General features: G+C 42.1%; 1 protein-coding gene across 1 annotated transcript; it reads left to right on the top strand.

Moving 5' to 3' along the window:
* Positions 1-79: 79 nt before the first annotated feature.
* LOC100638705 (peptidase M20 domain-containing protein 2-like) lies at positions 80-1,417 on the top strand (the record flags this gene model as incomplete). The annotated part of the gene is made up of 3 exons (XM_003391957.2): positions 80-734; positions 904-1,229; positions 1,280-1,417. Coding segments are annotated over exons 1-3 (718 nt in total), but the record flags the coding sequence as incomplete, so codon positions are not given.
* Positions 1,418-1,423: the final 6 nt, after the last annotated feature.

Here is a 1,423-nt window from a genome sequence, read left to right as displayed (position 1 = left end):
TTTATCAGCAAGGCAGCTTTCTATGAAAGCATTAAAATAACTATTATTACAATGTCAGTGTACATAGGCTTACCTTGTGGTTAGGGCTTGGGTGATAACCATCTTGAGTATTTATAGGAGGCAAGGAAATGGCATCCGGCTTATCAACGTATGATTCAGCTTCCAGTTCTTTCTCTTCCACCGGCCCGTAGCTTGTGGATAATATCTCTTCTACTGGGACTGAGGACATGACTGGGCTAATCAACAGCAGTAGCAGAGATGTGCTGGCGCGGCCAGACTACAGTGCTGGTGTGTTTCCGGGGGGTAGATCCATTGAACAAACCGTCAAAAATGTGAACTATAGTAAATCTACAGCTTCTTCCCTTATGAAATTGTAGTATCAGTCCTTTGGTGTTGGAATTTAAACAGTAGTTGTTGACTTGTTGTAGATGTTCTAAGTTTGCCCATTCTCAGCTCATAGTAGTGCTAGGGAGGTGTTTCATGGGCGGGGCTCGTTATAAAAATTGCAGAACTCAAATCATGGCAGAAAAGGATGGTTTTGTTACCAAGGTCGTTTCTGGAGCCATAGAGAAAGAAAAAGAATCCTTGAAGGCACTTAGCCATGAGATATGGTCTAACCCTGAGCTCAATTATGAGGAAGTCATTGCTCACAAAGTTCTAACGGATTACTTGGAAGCAAAAGGATTTGCTGTGGATAGGGAGTTTTGTAACATCAAGACAGCTTTTAGAGCAAGGTACTAGACCCTTCACCTTAAAAATTGTGTTATTAACACTCTGCATACTATGTGACTGCTTTATTTAGCAGTTTTTTTGTTGCAATATTAAATATAATTAAATATCTTTTGCAGTAGTAGTTGACTTAAATACAATAAAAGGCTTCATAAATTAATTTCTTTATGCTAGGTTTGGTTCAGGGTCACCAAACGTTTGTGTCATATGTGAATATGATGCTCTCCCAACGATAGGCCATGCCTGTGGTCATAACCTCATATCAGAAGCAGGAGTAGCTGCTGGGCTAGGTGTCAAAGCTTACCTTGAGACAACAGGTTTGACCGGTACTATAACAGTCCTGGGTACGCCAGCCGAAGAAGGAGGGGGAGGAAAGATCCTACTAATAGAGAGGGGAGCATTAAAAGGGATCGATGTGTCCATGATGGTCCATCCAGCTCCTTTTGAGATCATCATGCCTAATCATTTATCATGCGCTCAGCTAACAGTGGAATTCACAGGTAAATGTGTCCTATTAGTAACGGCTACTGTAATTGAGATTGTATAATAGGTAAAGCGGCTCATGCAGCTGCCTTTCCATGGGAGGGAGTCAATGCTTTAGATGCAGCTGTACTGGCTTATACTAACGTATCTCTCCTGAGGCAACAGATGAAGCCGTCATGGCGCGTTCATGCTGTCTTTACTAACGGTGGCA

Source organism: Amphimedon queenslandica, unplaced genomic scaffold, assembly GCF_000090795.2.
Source record: "Amphimedon queenslandica unplaced genomic scaffold, v1.1 AMPQUscaffold_3589_Cont24419, whole genome shotgun sequence".
NCBI classification, from domain to species: domain Eukaryota; kingdom Metazoa; phylum Porifera; class Demospongiae; order Haplosclerida; family Niphatidae; genus Amphimedon; species Amphimedon queenslandica.
This window is presented reverse-complemented; position numbering and strand designations above follow the sequence as displayed.